The sequence below is a fragment of the Oncorhynchus mykiss genome, chromosome 17, assembly GCF_013265735.2.
Source record: "Oncorhynchus mykiss isolate Arlee chromosome 17, USDA_OmykA_1.1, whole genome shotgun sequence".
Lineage (NCBI taxonomy): Eukaryota > Metazoa > Chordata > Actinopteri > Salmoniformes > Salmonidae > Oncorhynchus > Oncorhynchus mykiss.
In genome coordinates, this window is record NC_048581.1 from 94,256,155 (window position 1) to 94,272,087 (window position 15,933).

Here is a 15,933-nt window from a genome sequence, read left to right on the forward strand (position 1 = left end):
TTATGGGGTATTGTGTGTAGATTAAATGAATTGTTTTCCTCATTAATCCATTTTGAATAAGGCTGTAATATAACCAAATGTAGAAAAGGTCAAGGGGTCTGAATACTTTCAGAATGCACTGTAAATGTATGTTGGTATTACTGACGGTGGCTCGCAATAATGTCTAATATTTAACATGACACAAATTGTAAAATAAAACTGAGAAAGGTATATAATTAAAACATTCTGAAGTGTATACATCAACTTGGCATGTTGGGCCCTACAGAAACCTATAGCTTGGGTTCAGCCCTACAGAAGCCAATAGCTTGGAGTCGGCCCACAGAAGACTATAGCTTGGTTCAGCCCGACAGAAACCTATAGCTTGGGTCTCCAAATTTCTTCCAAGCAAATCGAGGGCACACAATTAAAATTGTGAATAACGACACAGCTATGTATAGCCTACTTCACTATGGAAAAGGAGTCACAATACATGTCATGTTGATAGGACTTTCAGTTTGCTTCCAAATAACTGGTTTCACATTCATCTCTAGGGATCATAAGGAAAACTCATGTAAAACAATGAATGTGTATTTACAAACCCCTTCTCCAAACAGATGACTCATTTACCTAGCTCTTATCAATAGATCTCATCAATTTATAAATTACAATGCATGGAGAATGCTATTTCTATCAGGAAAAAGGAGATGCTTTTCCCACTTGGAAACGGAAGGTTCGCTCCACCGTATTCATGGTTTCCTCGCGCGTAGGGGGGAATTAAGTCAAGGTCAGAATATAGCATTACTATAGCAACAGCTTCATTTCTTAGATATCCACCCAGAACAATTAGCAGGTGAATAGCATGCTATCGTCAAAAACTACGACACACCCACCCACACCATTCCAGCCGTACAACCAGGGTTGTGAACCACAGGATATAAAGCAGTACTATATTGTCTGGCCTCAATCTATACATTAACCCCTATGTTAAAGGGAGGTGAAATAACACTCATATTCCTCTGCTGTCAAACATTTTCTTTATTGAATGAATGGACTGCTGCTATTGAACTTCTTTTTGGAAATAATCATTCAAACTGAAAAGAAATTGGATAAATAAAAGCCAACATAGTGATTCTGATTTCCCATAGAATATACATTAAACACGGTAGTATAATATTATCTAAACACTATAGTTTAGTCTCCCCAGGCAGCTTCACTCAATACATTAGATAATAGAGACGACTACTGGTAGGAGCTCATTCCTCTGCACCTCTACAGGCTGACTGATAGATCACCCAGGGTCTGCATTATTCTCTTACTATAGATGAATGATGTAGGATAATAAGGTCAACATCATAATTTTATACCATTAAAAGGATAAAGTCACTAAACCTCATAATGTGAGCATCCATCAACACTAAATAGTTCCTATAGAAGGAACTAGTTGCAACGTAAATGTAAAAGCCTCTAAATGAACACACCATACCTTCATGGACAACGAGTATGTAACAGACTTGGGGCTCTATTCAATCCGTATTGTGGAAGTTCAGCGTTACAGCGGGATTTCAATTTAAAGCCAATGTTACTGCGTCAGCAGAGACCGCATTCACAGTGAACACTGAATATGTCGGCTCAATCGAAAATGAAAGTAATTCCTATCACTTCAGCAATCCAGCTTGAATAGAGCCCCTGGGTGCATTGATTTGAATTCCACGTTTTGTTTCTTTTAAAAATGTCTATATGTGATCTAACTGTAACACATGTTGTGGCCTGGCTGAGAGGCTGTCTGATCTATCTATACAACCTCAAACTGATTCTATAGATCCAATGAAAAGAAAGTAAAGGCATTTCACTGTACTTGAAAACTATGACCTTATGGTTCATTCTATAGATGTCTACCCCATTCATATAAAAAGCCTTCTAGAGATAAATTATCTAAAACATATCTGGAAAATATAGCAGCTTCTCTAACAGAACCATTACAGCTCTATGTACAGATTTACTATGTTATTTTCCACACAAATGTACCATGAGTAAAAATATCATTTAAAAAAAGCCTGAAACCATCAACATGAAAGGCTTACTAGTGAGTACATTTTATTGTCCAGTGTCGTATGTATGTTTGCAATTTGATATGAGCCGTTGGTCAGAGGGCTGGGGCTAGGCCTGGATAACGGGTAGTTAGGGCCCCAGGTTGAGGGCTCAGGGCTGGGCAGACACTGCACTGCTCTCCTCCCCTCCTGGACCAGACATCTGCATGAAGAGTTCTCTCAGTTCGCTGACCTCATCTTCCTGCGGCTGGGCAACACTGCGCTGCTCGCGCTCCTCGATGAAGTCCCACAGACGGACAGAGTTCAGGAACTACAAGACAACACAGGAGAAATCACACCAACTACTTTAATTTTTGTACCGGTTTAGTATTAGCATCATGTTAGTGTTGTATAGAGGTTCAGTATTAGCAATGGGCCCCCGAGTGGCGCAGCGGTCCAAGGCAATGTATATCAGTGCTAGAGGCGCCACTAACGACCCTGGTTCGATTTCAGGGTGTATCACAACCGGCCGTGATTGAGGGTCCCATAGGGGGATGCAAAGTTGGCCCAGCGTCATCCAGGTTAGGGTTTGGCCGGTGTAGGCAGTCATTGTTCTTGACTGACTTGCCTAGTTAAATAAAGTTTAAATGGGGGACAAAATGGCGCCGTAGAGAGAACACGGTGTTTCAGCGAGCTCTCGTGGCATTCGTAAATTTATATTTTTACATTAATCTCATAGCTTGAAAAAGTGGTAGAATTGGCTAAATAAGTTACCATATAATGAGTCTTGACGGCTATTTCGCAAAAATATCCGATAACATGCCCAACAGAACTACTAAGAAGTCGACCAACACCACCACCCCTGTGGATGTGCATGCCATTCAGCTGAACTACAGAGGGTTGTGAAACGTGTTGTTGAGGCGGAAGGAAGAATTGATGCAGTGGAAACTTCAACTACATCTATGGACGCTAAGATAAAAGCACTTGAGAAACAGGTGCGCGAAATGGCGGAGCACATTGACGACTTGGATAATCGAGGACACAGATGCAATATTCGTGTTGTGGGACTCCCGGAAAATTCTGAAGGGACACGTTCAGTAAAATTCTTTGAGGAATGGATCCCTGGCTACCTACAAATGGACACTAAGGCTGGTCGTGTGAAGCTGGACAGAGCCCATCGCTCTCAAGCACCGATACCCGGTCCCAATCAGCGCCCACGGCCGGTGGTTATAAAGTTCCACAACTTCACCGACAAGCAGCGCGTCATGGACGCGGCTAGAAACATCGGCTCTGATGGTAGTCAACGTAAAAGTCCTAAGGTCTCATTCTTCAATGATTATTCCACTGCGGTTGTACGAAGACGCAAAGCGTTTGATGAGGCGAAGGCTCGACTCAGGAGAATGAAGATGGACTACGCACTGTTGTACCCGGCCACATTGAAGATTATGGTCAACGGATCGCCTAAAAAGCTCTACACACCTGAAGAGGCTGCTGCGTTTATTGACTCTCTCGGGTAAATAACTTTTAAGCTGCACCTCAGCAGCATTGGATAACGTTGTTTATTTTTGGTTGAATCTGATCATGAAACAGTGGTGGGAGTCCTCACGTACTCCGGCTCAGTGATATTTGTATCTTTATTATTTTTCTTGCTAAAGTAATAGCCGCTATAGCTCAGGCTGAGATATGTGTGAATCCATATTGGTGCCCAGGCTTGGTTTTAGGTGGAAGAGCCTCAATCTTCTTCTATTGATTTTCTTTTCCATACATATAAAGGATGAGGCTATGGAGCGGCAATGCAGACTTACAGTGCCTTGCGAAAGTATTCGACCCCCTTGAACTTTGCGACCTTTTGCCACATTTCAGGCTTCAAACATAAAGATATAAAACTGTATTTTTTTGTGAAGAATCAACAACAAGTGGGACACAATCATGAAGTGGAACGACATTTATTGGATATTTCAAACTTTTTTAACAAATCAAAAACTGAAAAATTGGGCGTGCAAAATTATTCAGCCCCCTTAAGTTAATACTTTGTAGCGCCACCTTTTGCTGCGATTACAGCTGTAAGTCGCTTGGGGTATGTCTCTATCAGTTTTGCACATCGAGAGACTGAATTTTTTTCCCATTCCTCCTTGCAAAACAGCTCGAGCTCAGTGAGGTTGGATGGAGAGCATTTGTGAACAGCAGTTTTCAGTTCTTTCCACAGATTCTCGATTGGATTCAGGTCTGGACTTTGACTTGGCCATTCTAACACCTGGATATGCTTATTTTTGAACCATTCCATTGTAGATTTTGCTTTATGTTTCGGATCATTGTCTTGTTGGAAGACAAATCTCCGTCCCAGTCTCAGGTCTTTTGCAGACTCCATCAGGTTTTCTTCCAGAATGGTCCTGTATTTGGCTCCATCCATCTTCCCATCAATTTTAACCATCTTCCCTGTCCCTGCTGAAGAAAAGCAGGAACAAACCATGATGCTGCCACCACCATGTTTGACAGTGGGGATGGTGTGTTCAGCTGTGTTGCTTTTACGCCAAGCATAACGTTTTGCATTGTTGCCAAAAAGTTCAATGTTGGTTTCATCTGACCAGAGCACCTTCTTCCACATGTTTGGTGTGTCTCCCAGGTGGCTTGTGGCAAACTTTAAACAACACTTTTTATGGATATCTTTAAGAAATGGCTTTCTTCTTGCCACTCTTCCATAAAGGCCAGATTTGTGCAATATACGACTGATTGTTGTCCTATGGACAGAGTCTCCCACCTCAGCTGTAGATCTCTGCAGTTCATCCAGAGTGATCATGGGCCTCTTGGCTGCATCTCTGATCAGTCTTCTCCTTGTATGAGCTGAAAGTTTAGAGGGACGGCCAGGTCTTGGTCTGATACTCCTTCCATTTCAATATTATCGCTTGCACAGTGCTCCTTGGGATGTTTAAAGCTTGGGAAATCTTTTTGTATCCAAATCCGGCTTTAAACTTCTTCACAACAGTATCTCGGACCTGCCTGGTGTGTTCCTTGTTCTTCATGATGCTCTCTGCGCTTTTAACGGACCTCTGAGACTATCACAGTGCAGGTGCATTTATACGGAGACTTGATTACACACAGGAGGATTGTATTTATCATCATTAGTCATTTAGGTCAACATTGGATCATTCAGAGATCCTCACTGAACTTCTGGAGAGAGTTTGCTGCACTGAAAGTAAAGGGGCTGAATAATTTTGCACGCCCAATTTTTCAGTTTTTGATTTGTTAAAAAAGTTTGAAATATCCAATAGATGTCGTTCACTTCATGATTGTGTCCCACTTGTTGTTGATTCTTCACAAAAAAATACAGTTTTATTTCTTTATGTTTGAAGTCTGAAATGTGGCAAAAGGTCGCAAAGTTCAAGGGGGCCGAATACTTTCGCAAGGCACTGTAAGAGTCTACATTGGAGAGTTGAAATCCCCTGCATGTTAGCTAGTGGGAAAACCCCCTTTTGGATCTTTACATGTTTAATTTTTGGGTTTAGTATAGTTCGAGTTCAGGGTTCATATCGTTTGTTTATGCTCAGTGAGATAGAGGAGAGTTCAACACATGGAAAAAGGTACCACCCCACTTTTACAATGGGATCCAGCCTGGATATTAAATGGTCAAGATACAATGGCAGGTAACGGACTGCGTGTATGTACATGGAACATTAGAGGGAGCCATAACCCCATTAAGAGGAAGAAGGTACTGTCTTTCTTGAAAAAATAAAATATTGATATTGCCCTGTTGCAAGAAACTCATTTGGATGATAAGGAGCACCTGAAATTACAACAAGGGGGGTTTGGTCAAGTGTTTTTCTCATCATTTACATCCAGAAGTAGAGGGGTAGCAATTCTGGTGAAAAATAACTTACCACTTAAGGTCTTGAATTGTGTGAAAGATAAATTTGGTCGCTTTGTTATAATTAATGGTACTTTACAAGGGTACTTTCTATAATGAATATTTACTTCCCCCCTGCTCACCCCCCTGATTTCCTCACTAAGGTATTTCTAGACTTTTCAGAATTAAACTCGGACACTGCAGTGGATGGAGGAGATTGTAACTGCTTGTTGAACCCCCTTATTGATAGGTTTCCCAGCGGTATAGCTTCACTCTCTCCTCAAGCTAAGTCACTTAAAGCTATTTGTGATGATCTGGGGTATGCGGATGTCTGGAGAGCATTTTAACCCTCCAACAGAGAGTTCACTTTTTTCTCTGCACCTCATGGATGTCAGACTAGAATATATTATTTTTTTATGCCCAGGACGTCTTTGCAGTCTGTTTTATCCGCTAGGATAGGAAGCATAGTCATATCTGATCATGCTGAGGTGATCCTGGACATAAAACTCAACGGGGCATTCAATCGGTCAAGACATTGGAGGTTGAACACAACCATTCTTAAAGACCATACATTCACATCATATTTTATTTCAGAGTTTAAAGCATTTTTCTCTTAACTCTCAATCAACAGATAACCCCTCGCTCCTTTGGGAGACCTGTAAAGCGTATGCCAGGGGTCTGATTATGTCATACACCGCTACTAAGAGACGGAAAAAGCGTGAAAAGCAAAAAATGTTAGAGGGTGAATTAGGAACTAAAGAGAAGGACTACATTAAAACGCCCACTCCTGCCCTATTAAAGGAAATATCAGTCATTAGATCAACGTTAGACTCTCTCCTAACACAGGACGCTGCAAAGAAAATGAGATTTGTCAGGCAAAAGCTATATGAACATGGCGATAAGCCAGGAAAGTACTTGGCATACTTAGCTAAAAAGAGAGCTGACTCTCCGTCAATTGCTACTATTACTGATTCTGATGGTAATCATTTATATGAAAATAAATTGATAAGTGACTCATTTAAGACATTTTATACAAACCTTTATGCCTCAGAACTGCCAAATGATGCACACAAATTAATGGAAAACTTATTTTGTAAGATTGAGCTCCTTACTATCTCCAAAGAGCAGAGGTCCCTCCTTAATGCCCCTATTACCAAGGAACAGATAATGTTCGCAATTAAGAATCTGCAAAATGGTAAGGCCCCAGGACCAGACGGGTTTTGTAGTGAGTTCTATAAAGAGTTCCATGGCCTGATCCTTGAGCCACTGCGTGATATGTTTAATCACTCATTTTCAAATGACCAACTCCCTCAAACGCTGAGAGAAGCCAACATTTCACTTATTCTCAAAAAGGGAAAATGTCCAGAGTCTTGTTCCTCGTACAGACCAATTTCCTTTCTCAATGTGGATAGAAAATTGCTTTCTAAAATTCTAGCCACAAGATTAGAGGACTCACTGCCACTAATTGTGAAAGGAGACCAAACTGGCTTCATTAAGGGCCGTAAGTCATGCAACAATGTCAGGCGGCTTCTTAATGTAATTCAAGCCTACCAACAAAGTGCTGTGGATGGTCTTGTGCTCTCCCTAGATGCTGAGAAAGCATTTGATCGTGTGGAGTGGTCTTACCTATTATTTGCTCTAAATAAATTTGGTCTGGGTGACAACTTTATAAAATGGGTGAAAGTTTTATATGATGATCCTCAGGCTGCTGTCCTTACTAATGGGCTAAGGTCAAATAGCTTCTCTATACACAGATGTACCAGACAGGGCTGTCCTTTATCCCCCCTCCTCTTTGCACTCGTTATGGAACCACTGGCCGAGGCCATCAGGGCAACGCCTGCTATAAAGGGGCTGCTCATTGGTGATGGTCACCATAAAATAAGCTTGTATGCTGATGATGTCCTGATATTAATCTCTAGTCCCGAGACTTCAATTACATCTCTTATTAATATTATTGAATTATTCAGCTAACTAAGTCAGAGGCTATGCCACTTGGTAGCCTACACTCTGTACCTAATACTTCTCCCCCCTTCCCTTTTAAATGGTCTTCCTCAGGTTTCATGTATCTGGGTATATTTTAACTCCTAAATTCCAGCAAATGTACAAAGCCAATTTTGTTCCCTTGTTTGATACAATAAGACAGGATCTGGAGCGCTGGAACGCTCTCCCGATTTCTTGGTTGGGTAGGATATCCCTCTTGAAAATGAACATTTTACCTAGACTACTTTACCCAATCCAAATGATCCCAGTATTACTCTCCAATAAGGTAATAAAGGTAAGGTAATAAATAAGGTAAGGTAATAAAGGATGTAAATGGATGGCTAAGTTCCTTTATATGGAGTAAACACCTGGGAGACACACCAAACATGTGGAAGAAGGTGCTCTGGTCAGATGAAACCAAAATTGAACTTTTTGGCAACAATGCAAGACGTTATGTTTGGTGTAAAAGCAACACAGCTCATCACACTGAACACACCATCCCCACTGTCAAACATGGTGGTGGCAGCATCATGGTTTGGACCTGCTTTTCTTCATCAGGGACAGGGAAGATGGTTAAAATTGATGGGAAGATGGATGGAGCCAAATACAGGACCATTCTGGAAGAAAACCTGATGGAGTCTGCAAAAGACCTGAGACAGGGACGGAGATTTGTCTTCCAACAAGACAATGATCCAAAACATAAAGCAAAATCTACAATGGAATGGTTCAAAAATAAACATATCCAGGTGTTAGAATGGCCAAGTCAAAGTCCAGACCTGAATCCAATCGAGAATCTGTGGAAAGAACTGAAAACTGCTGTTCACAAATGCTCTCCATCCAACCTCACTGAGCTCGAGCTGTTTTGCAAGGAGGAATGGTAAAAAATGTCAGTCTCTCGATGTGCAAAACTGATAGAGACATACTCCAAGCGACTTACAGCTGTAATCGCAGCAAAAGGTGGCGCTACAAAGTATTAACTTAAGGGGGCTGAATAATTTTGCACGCCCAATTTTTCAGTTTTTGATTTGTTAAAAAAGTTTGAAATATCCAATAAATGTTGTTCCACTTCATGATTGTGTCCCACTTGTTGTTGATTCTTCACAAAAAAATACAGTTTTATATCTTTATGTTTGAAGCCTGAAATGTGGCAAAAGGTCGCAAAGTTCAAGGGGGCCGAATACTTTCGCAAGGCACTGTATGTATGTATGTATGTATATATATATATATACGCGTAGATATGTGTAAGTGGGTGCCGTTTATCTTGTTTTTTTTCTGTGTGCTTGGTCTCTGTTGTTGTATCTCTTAATATGGGTGCAAATTGTGAAATTCCAATAAAAATACTGTTACAAAATAAAGTTTAAATAAATAAAAATCAAATCATGGTAGTGGCTCAGTCTTAGCATCATGGTAGTGTTGTATCAAGGCTCAGTATTAGCATCATGGTAGTGTTGTATAGAGGCTCAGTATTAGCATCATGGTAGTGTTGTATAGAGGCTCAGTATTAGCGTCATGGTAGTGTTGTATAGAGGCTCAGTTTTAGCATCATGGTAGTGTTGTATAGAGGTTCAGTATTAGCAATGTTGTGCTGCTATTTTATTGACCTGGCCAAAGCTTTTGATACAGTAGACCATTCTTGTGGGCTGGCTAAGGAGTATTGGTATCCCCGATGGTCTTTGGCCTGGTTTGCTAACTACCTCTCTCAAAGAGTGCAGTGTGTAAAGTCAGAAAATCTGCAGTCTCAGCCACTGCCTGTCACCAAAGGAGTACCCCAAGGCTCCATCCTAGGCCCCACGCTCTTCTCAATTTACATCAACAACATAGCGCAGGCAGTAGAAAGCTCTCTCATCCATTTATATGCAGATGATACAGTCTTATACTCAGCTGGCCCCTCCCCGGATTTTGGGTTAAATGCTCTACAACAAAGATTTCTTAGTGTCTAACAAGCTTTCTCTACCCTTAACCTTGTTCTGAACACCTCCAAAACAAAGGTCATGTGGTTTGGTAAGAAGAATGCCCGTCTCCTCACAGGTACTATGTCTGGGACACATGATTCCATTTCTGTTAGTCACATGTCTGTGGAACTTGTTCAGTTTATGTCTCAGTTGTTGAATCTTATGTTCATACAAATATTTACACATGTTAAGTTTGCTGACAAACGCAGTTGACAGTGAGAGGACGTTTCTTTTTTTGCCTGTCCCCGCAGGAGGCATTTTGCCTTTTGGTAGGCCATCATTGTAAATAATAATTTGTTCTTAACTGACTTAGTTAAATAAATGTTCAATAAAAACATTAAAAATAAATTGCATCATGGTAGTGTTGCATAGAGTTTCAGTATTGTATTGGTCACAAACACATGGTTATCAGATGTTATTGGTCACATACACATGGTTAGCAGATGTTATTGGTCACATACACATGGTTAGCAGATGTTATTGGTCACATGGTTATCAGATGTTATTGGTCACATACACATGGTTATCAGATGTTATTGGTCACAAACACATGGTTATCAGATGTTATTGGTCACATACACATGGTTAGCAGATGTTATTGGTCACATGGTTAGCAGATGGTATTGGTCACATGGTTAGCAGATGTTATTGGTCACATGGTTAGCAGATGTTATTGGTCACATGGTTAGCAGATGTTATTGGTCACATACACATGGTTAGCAGATGTTATTGGTCACATACACATGGTTAGCGGATGTTATTGGTCACATATGCTGCGTGTATTGGTTCCTGACTTCCCTGAAGAGTTGCATATCGCGGGGACTATTCGATGCTATTGCAGTCCGCCACAGGATGTTTTTGTGCTGGTCGAGGGCAGTCAGGTCTGGAGTGAACCAAGGGCTATATCTGTTCTTAGTTCTGCATTTTTTTAACGGAGCATGCTTATCTAAAATGGTGAGGAAGTTACTTTTAAAGAATGACCAGGCATCCTCAACTGACGGGATGAGGTCAATATCCTTCCAGGATACCCGGGCCAGGTCGATTAGAAAGGCCTGCTCACAGAAGTGTTTCAGGGAGCGTTTGACAGTGATGAGGGGTGGTCGTTTGACTGCGGATCCATAGCGGATACAGGCAATGAGGCAGTGATCGCTGAGATCCTGGTTGAAGACAGCGGAGGTGTATTTGGAGGGCCAGTTGGTCAGGATGACGTCTATGAGGGTGCCCTTGTTTACAGATTTAGGGTTGTACCTGGTGGGTTCCTTGATGATTTGTGTGAGATTGAGGGCATCTAGCTTAGATTGTAGGACTGCCGGGGTGTTAAGCATATCCCAGTTTAGGTCACCTAACAGAACAAACTCTGAAGCTAGATGGGGGGCGATCAATTCACAAATGGTGTCCAGGGCACAGCTGGGAGCTGAGGGGGGTCGGTAGCAGGCGGCAACAGTGAGACGTATTTCTGGAGAGAGTAATTTTTTAAATTAGTAGTTCGAACTGTTTGGGTGTGGACCTGGAAAGTATGACATTACTTTGCAGGCTATCTCTGCAGTAGACTGCAACTCCTCCCCCTTTGGCAGTTCTGTCTTGATGGAAAATGTTATAGTTGGGTATGGAAATCTCATAATTTTTGGTGGCCTTCCTGAGCCAGGATTCAGACACGGCAAGGACATCAGGGTTAGCAGAGTGTGCTAAAGCAGTGAGTAAAACAAACTTAGGGAGGAGGTTTCTGATGTTGACATGCATGAAACCAAGGCTTTTTCGATCACAGAAGTCAACAAATGAGGGTGCCTGGGGGACATGCAGGGCCTGGGTTTACCTCCACATCACCCGCGGAACAGAGGAGGAGTAGTATGAGGGTGCGGCTAAAGGCTATCAAAACTGGTCGCCTAGAGCGTTGGGGACAAAGAATAAAAGGCATACAGTAATCACAGGTGCTGAATGGGAGTTATCTTTGCCTTCTAGGGTACAGGAACAATGGTGGCCATCTTGAAGTATGTGTGGACAGCGATTGAATATGTCCGTAAACACACCAGCCACCCCCGGACTCCGATAGTATATCTCGAGAGAGCCATGTTTCCGTGAATCAGAAGAAGTTACAATCCCCGATGTCTCTCTGGAAAGCAAGCCTTGCCCTAATTTCGTCTACCTTGTTATTTAGAGACTGGACATTCGCGAGTAATATACTCAGAAGCGGTGGGTGGTTTGCGCGCCTCTGAAGTTTGACCTTAAGACTGCTCCCTCTACCTCTTCTCTGGTGATGTTGTTTTGGGTCAGCCTCTGGAATCGGTACAAATGCGCTGGGTGGTTCGGACAAAGGATCCGCTTCGGGAAAGTCGTATTCCTGGTCGTGGTGCTGGTAAATTGACCTTACTCTGATATCCAATAGTTCTTCACGGCTGTATGTGTTAACACTTAAGATTTATGGGCTAACAATGTAAGAAGTAATACATAAATAAACAAAATAATGCAGTTTCCTTAGGACTAGAAGCAAGGCAGCCCCCTGTCGGTGCCATTTGGGATTAGCATCATGGTAGTGTTGTATAGAGGTTCAGTATTAGCAATGGTACCATCTCAGAGTAATGACCTAGTATTTAGAGCGTTGGGCCAGTAACTATATATCTATTTTGCCAATTGGATTGATCCCCTCTACCACACGGAACCCCACTAATCTACCGACGGAAACGCACGAGGTGTCTAAAAACAGACCTCCATCCTATGCTAGCTTGCTACCGATGGCCCAGCTAGCTGTCTGAATCGCCATGACCCCAACAAACCTCACTACTCACTGGCCCCTTATGATCACTCGACTAAGCATGCCTCTCCTTAATGTCAATATGCCTTGTCCATTGCTCTTCTGGTTAGTGTTTATTGGCTTATTTCACTGTAGAGCCTCTAGCCCTGCTCATTATACCTTATCCAACCTTTCAGTTCTACCACCCACACGTGGGTTTCAATGATGTTTCTAGAGACAATATCTCTCTCATCATCACTCATTATCTAGGTTTACCTCCAGTGTATTCACATCCTACCATACCTTTGTCTGTACATTATAACTTGAAGCTATTTAATCGCCCCCAGAAACCTCCTTTTACTCTCCGTTCCAGCCGTTCTAGACAACCAATTCTCATAGCTTTTAGCCGTACCCTTACCCTTCTCCTCCTCTGTTCCTCTGCTGATGTAAAGGTTAATCCAGGCCCTGCAGTGCTCCCTGCAGTGCCACTCCTTTTCCCCAGGCGCTCTCTTTTGATGACTTCTGTAACAGTAATAGCCTTGGTTTCATGCATGTTAACATTAGAAACAAAGAGATCTTCTGTTGAATCTGACAATTAATCTTAATGGTTGTACAGTCGTCTCAAATAAAACTGTGAAGGACCTCGGCGTTACTCTGGACCCTGATCTCTCTTTTGAAGAACATATCAAGACCATTTCAAGGACAGCTTTTTTCCATCTACGTAACATTGCAAAAATCAGAAACTTTCTGTCCAAAAATGATGCAGAAAAATTGGTCCATGCTTTTGTCACTTCTAGGTTGGACTACTGCAATGCTCTACTTTCCGGCTACCCGGATAAAGCACTAAACAAACTTCAGTTAGTGCTAAATACGGCTGCTAGAATCCTGACTAGAACCAAAAAATTTGATCATATTACTCCAGCGCTAGCCTCTCTACACTGGTTTCCTGTCAAAGCAAGGGCTGATTTCAAGGTTTTACTGCTAACCTACAAAGCATTACATGGGCTTGCTCCTACCTATCTCTCTGATTTGGTCCTGCCGTACATACCTACACGTGCGCTACGGTCACAAGACGCAGGCCTCCTAATTGTCCCTAGAATTTCTAAGCAAACAGCTGGAGGCAGGGCTTTCTCCTATAGAGCTCCATTTTTATGGAACGGTCTGCCTACCCATGTCAGAGACGCAAACTCGGTCTCAACCTTTAAGTCTTTACTGAAGACTCATCTCTTCAGTGGGTCATATGATTGAGTGTAGTCTGGCCCAGGAGTGGGAAGGTGAACGGAAAGGCTCTGGAGCAACGAACTGCCCTTGCTGTCTCTGCCTGGCCGGTTCCCCTCTTTCCACTGGGATTCTCTGCCTCTAACCCTATTACAGGGGCTGAGTCACTGGCTTACTGGGGCTCTCTCATGCCGTCCCTGGAGGGGGTGCGTCACCTGAGTGGGTTGATTCACTGATGTGGTCATCCTGTCTGGGTTGGCCCCCCCCCTTGGGTTGTGCCGTGGCGGAGGTCTTTGTGGGCTATACTCAGCCTTGTCTCAGGATGGTAAGTTGGTGGTTGAAGATATCCCTCTAGTGGTGTGGGGGCTGTGCTTTGGCAAAGTGGGTGGGGTTATATCCTTCCTGTTTGGCCCTGTCCGGGGGTGTCCTCGGATGGGGCCACAGTGTCTCCTGACCCCTCCTGCCTCAGCCTCCAGTATTTATGCTGCAGTAGTTTATGTGTCGGGGGGCTAGGGTCAGTTTGTTATATCTGGAGTACTTCTCCTGTCCTATTCGGTGTCCTGTGTGAATATAAGTGTGCGTTCTCGAATTCTCTTCTTCTCTCTTTCTTTCTCTCGGAGGACCGGAACCCTAGGACCATGCCCCAGGACTACCTGACATGATGACTCCTTGCTGTCCCCAGTCCACCTGGCCGTGCTGCTGCTCCAGTTTCAACTGTTCTGCCTTATTATTATTCGACCATGCTGGTCATTTATGAACATTTGAACATCTTGGCCATGTTCTGTTATAATCTCCACCCGGCACAGCCAGAAGAGGACTGGCCACCCCACATATGCTCTCTCTGATTCTCTCTTTCTTTCTCTCTCGGAGGACCTGAGCCCTAGGACCATGCCCCAGGAATAACTGACATGATGACTCCTTGCTGTCCCCAGTCCACCTGACCGTGCTGCTGCTCCAGTTTCAACTGTTCTGCGTTATTATTATTTGACCATGCTGGTCATTTATGAACATTTTGGCCATGTTCTGTTATAATCTCCACCCGGCACAGCCAGAAGAGGGCTGGCCACCCCACATAGCCTGGTTCCTCTCTAGGTTTCTTCCTAGGTTTTGGCCTTTCTAGGGAGTTTTTCCTAGCCACCGTGCTTCTACACCTGCATTGCTTGCTGTTTGGGGTTTTAGGCTGGGTTTCTGTACAGCACTTTGAGATATCAGCTGATGTACGAAGGGCTATATAAATTTGATTTGATTTGAGAAGCCTCCTCCCTAACTTTGTTTTATTCACTGCTTTAGCACACTCTGCCAACCCAGATGTTCTAGCCGTGTCTGAATCCTGGCTTAGGAAGACCACCAAAAATTCTGAAATCTACAACACTTTCAGACTAGATAGAACGGCCAAAGGGAGGCAGTGTTGCAATCTACTGCAAAGATAGCCTGCAGAGTTCTGTCCTACTATTGAGGCCTGTACCCAAACAATTTTAACTTCTACTTTTAAAAATCCATCTCTCTAAAAACAAGTCTCTCACCGTTGCCGCCTGCTATAGACCACCCTCTGCCCCCAGCTGTGCTCTGGACACCATATGTGAACTGATTGCCCCCCATCTATCTTCAGAGCTTGTGCTGCTAGGCAACCTAAACTGGAACATGCTTAACACCCCAGCCATCCTACAATCTAAGTTTGATGCCCTCAATCTCACACAAATGATCAATGAACCTACCAGGTACCACCCCAAAGCCGCAAACAAGGTCACCCTCATAGATATCATCCTAACCAACTTGCCCTCTAAATACACCTCTGCTGTCTTCAACCAAGATCTCAGCGATCACTGCCTCATTGCCTGCATCCATAATGGGTCAGCGGTCAAATGACCTCCACTCATCACTGTCAAACGCTCCCTGAAACACTTCAGCGAGCAGGCCTTTCTAATCGACCTGGCAGGTGTATCCTGGAAGGATATTGATCTCATCCCGTCTGTAGAGGATGCCTGATTTTTATTTTTTAAATGCCTTCCCCACCATCTTAAATAAGCATGCCCCATTCAAGAAATTTAGAACCAGGAACAGATATAGCCCTTGGTTCTCTCCAGACCTGTGTCATGACGTTGCCCTCTTTGGGTACAGCAAGTCCCATCACCCTCTCCCGGCCGCATTCAACTAGGCTGCTGTGGTCAGAGAGAGGTCGTACATTCCTGAGGAGAAGGCCTCATGGCC

The 15,933-nt window shown here is 43.1% G+C and overlaps 1 protein-coding gene across 3 annotated transcripts in view; it reads right to left on the reverse strand.

Annotated features, from left to right (window-relative positions):
* Positions 1 to 996: 996 nt before the first annotated feature.
* Positions 997 to 15,933, reverse strand: part of LOC110494846 (probable E3 ubiquitin-protein ligase makorin-2) — a 64,536-nt gene continuing 49,599 nt past the window's right edge. For 2 of the 3 annotated variants that reach the window (XM_036950996.1, XM_036950997.1), the window contains one exon: positions 997 to 2,337. In XM_036950996.1, the coding sequence (XP_036806891.1) occupies positions 2,179 to 2,337 (159 nt within the window). In that variant the 3' untranslated portion in view covers positions 997 to 2,178. Of the gene's footprint in view, positions 2,338 to 12,925; positions 13,030 to 15,933 lie in introns of all 3 variants that reach the window. The other variant, XM_036950998.1, reaches the window with a different exon arrangement.